Source organism: Capsicum annuum, chromosome 8 (genome assembly GCF_002878395.1).
Source record: "Capsicum annuum cultivar UCD-10X-F1 chromosome 8, UCD10Xv1.1, whole genome shotgun sequence".
Lineage (NCBI taxonomy): Eukaryota > Viridiplantae > Streptophyta > Magnoliopsida > Solanales > Solanaceae > Capsicum > Capsicum annuum.
In genome coordinates, this window is record NC_061118.1 from 162,499,897 (window position 1) to 162,502,671 (window position 2,775).

At 33.9% G+C, this 2,775-nt stretch overlaps 1 protein-coding gene across 1 annotated transcript; it reads right to left on the reverse strand.

Annotated features, from left to right (window-relative positions):
- Positions 1-1,690: 1,690 nt before the first annotated feature.
- Positions 1,691-2,464, reverse strand: LOC107879446 (protein PELPK1). The gene has a single exon (XM_016726481.2). It carries the CDS (start codon positions 2,462-2,464, stop codon positions 1,691-1,693), a length of 774 nt encoding a protein of 257 aa, XP_016581967.2.
- Between the last annotated feature and the right edge of the window lie 311 nt (positions 2,465-2,775).

The following is a 2,775-nucleotide window of genomic DNA, read 5'->3' on the forward strand; positions in this document are numbered from 1 at the left end:
AGATCCCATTATTAACTACAATTGCAAGTATCTTAAAAATGAACTCATAAAATATAAATTTTTAATTGGAAAGTAGGTATCCGACCTAAAATGAAAAAGAAAAAGTTACTACAGAAATGACTCAAGCAAAATATAACTAGATTGTAAATTCATATATTAAGAAATTTGGAAGCCCACACTTGTCACATTTTAGAGGACTTGAAAATTGATATCAGTAAGTTAACAAACACAACACTCTCTGTAGAGAGGAATCCAAGCTGATGTCAATATTAGGATGAAAAATTGATGTCAGTCACTTAAAATATGCTGATTCATCCTTTAAATATTTTTGAGTATGATGGAAAAAGTGATCATTATAAATAAGAAAAGAAAAAAAAACGAGAGGAAAAGAGTAGACAATAATGTGTTTTGAAATTTATTTAGTTAATGCAGTAATTTTTAGCATAAGTTGTTGGTTTTAGAATAAATTCAGTATTAAATTTTGTTCAGTTTATTGAGATATTTTATTAACTTTAAACTATGTAAATCTTTTATTGAGAGACATTTTTGATCAATACTTTCAATCTTTTATGTTGCACTTTCTCTCTATTAGTAATTCAATACAAAAATCAATTGTTTCCATCAAAACTAGCTATATGTCGCGTATTATCAATCTTTTAAGAAACCAACAATAGTACAATGAGTTTTCATTGATCTTAATTTATGGATATGTTGGTTCATTGAAGAAGAAGAACTTCTAATCACTTTTAACCATATCTCTATTAATCTGAGTGTTTCTAACGTATGGCATTATCAACAAATACTAATTTTAACCAACTTTTGACCCATTCTACATTTTAACTTATTTTTCAATCATGGCAACTAATATTCTCTCCTTAAATGCCTCACAAGATTTCATGGACTATTAAATTTGGTTGGTGTGAGTAAAATAATATTTTGAAATTTATGATTTATAGAATGTTATAATGGACCCGCAATTCTATAATTGTCTAGATTAAAGTATTTTCAGAAAAAATTTCAGACGAGGTTATTGAGGATGTTTAGAAAGAGAAAGATCAATAGTATGTGCAAGTTCAATCGCACCAAAAAAAATCAGCAGCAACGGCAAAGGCTAAATTTGAGGAGGAACAATTTTAAGCAACTAAAGCAAAAGAGGAGCGTTAAATTTATTTTAGTTACTTTAGTAGTTTTTAACATAATAAGTTAGCTAGTTTAGATGAATTTGAATATTAAATTTCTACAAGATTTTGTTGAGTTTATTGAGATAATTTAATTTTTTTGGAAAAAATTTAATGTATATCGTACTTTTGTTTTAAGTTGGCCATCTAAAGCCCTTCTGTGTTTAACAAAAATATTGAGAGACACTTGCAATCAAATACTTTCGGCTTTTTGGTGCACCGTATTATATAAAACGAGTACAATTATATTATATAGCAAAAACATAGATGGTCAATGGTAGGAACTAAACCAAAACAACATAGCTTTATTACACTGCATATATATAGAAAGTACATAAAACACTCATAGTATAATGACCTGTCAAACATGGTACATCCAATTTAAATAATATTATAAAAGAGTTACAATTTCTACTTCTAGCAGAAAATATCCATATTGTAATAAGAGTGAGATGGAAATCTTAAAATATCAGTTGGGTACTTAGTAATGGAGTGGGCAGCATGTAATTAATTCAAGGAGTTGAGGGTTTGTATGGTGGAGAAAGTGAAGGAGAAGTTGGTTTAGGCATTTTCGAGATTTCAGGCTTTGGAAGCTCTGGGACTTTTGGCTTTGGTAGTTCTGGGATTTCAGGCTTTGGCATAGTCGGAATCTCAGTCTTTGGCACTGCTGGAATTTCTGGCTTTTCCAAGGGAGGAAGCTCAGGTTTTGGCAATGCTGGGATCTCATGTTTTGGTGTAGCAGGAAGCTCAGGTTTTGGCACAGTTGGGATCTCAAGCTTTGGCAAAGTCGGTAATGCAGGTTTTGGTATAGCTGGGATCTCAGGCTTCGGCAAAGAGGGTAATTCAGGCTTTGGAATAGCTGGAACTTCAGGTTTTTTTATAGCTGGAGGAACCTCAGTCTTTGGCTCTACTGGGAGTTCTGACTTTTTCAAGGGAGGAAACTCAGGTTTTGGCATTGGGGGAGTCTCAGGCTTTGGCATGGTTGGGATCTCGGGCAGCTTAGGCTTTGGTAAAGTTGGTAATTCGGGCTTCGGGAAAGTTGGTAGTTCAGGCTTTGGAATAGCAGGGATCTCTGGCTTTGGTATGGTTGGAAGCTCAGGCTTCGGCGCGATTGGGATTTCAAGCTTTGGCAAGGCTGGGACTTTCGGGGGTTCTGGTTTAGGAATCTCAGGGAGGGGCGTCTCTAGAAGGTGGCGTGCAGTCGCTCCAGTTATGTTGCCAAGAATAAAGAATAAATTGAGAACTGCAAGTAGTAAGAGAGAGGACTGGTAGTAATGCTGAGCCATTTTCTGTAGATCGTAGAACCTAAAAGAAGATTAATGCTATATGAGTAAATGCGATGTGATATCGGCTTTAAGTCTGTTTGCTTTATATAGGTTTCAATAATGTATGCAACAAGGAATTTCAGGATTTTGTTTGTTAAGATAAGGGCCTGTGTAGTTGAACTTCTCAGCCACTTACGTTAAAAGTCAATTTGGATGACCTAATTACATAATAGTCTAAACCTGTCACAAACATATATGTTATGTTGGCAACCTGAAAAGAATCCTTTCCTTAGTTGATTTCATTTTCTTGAAAAGAGAAAAGTCCTGGATTC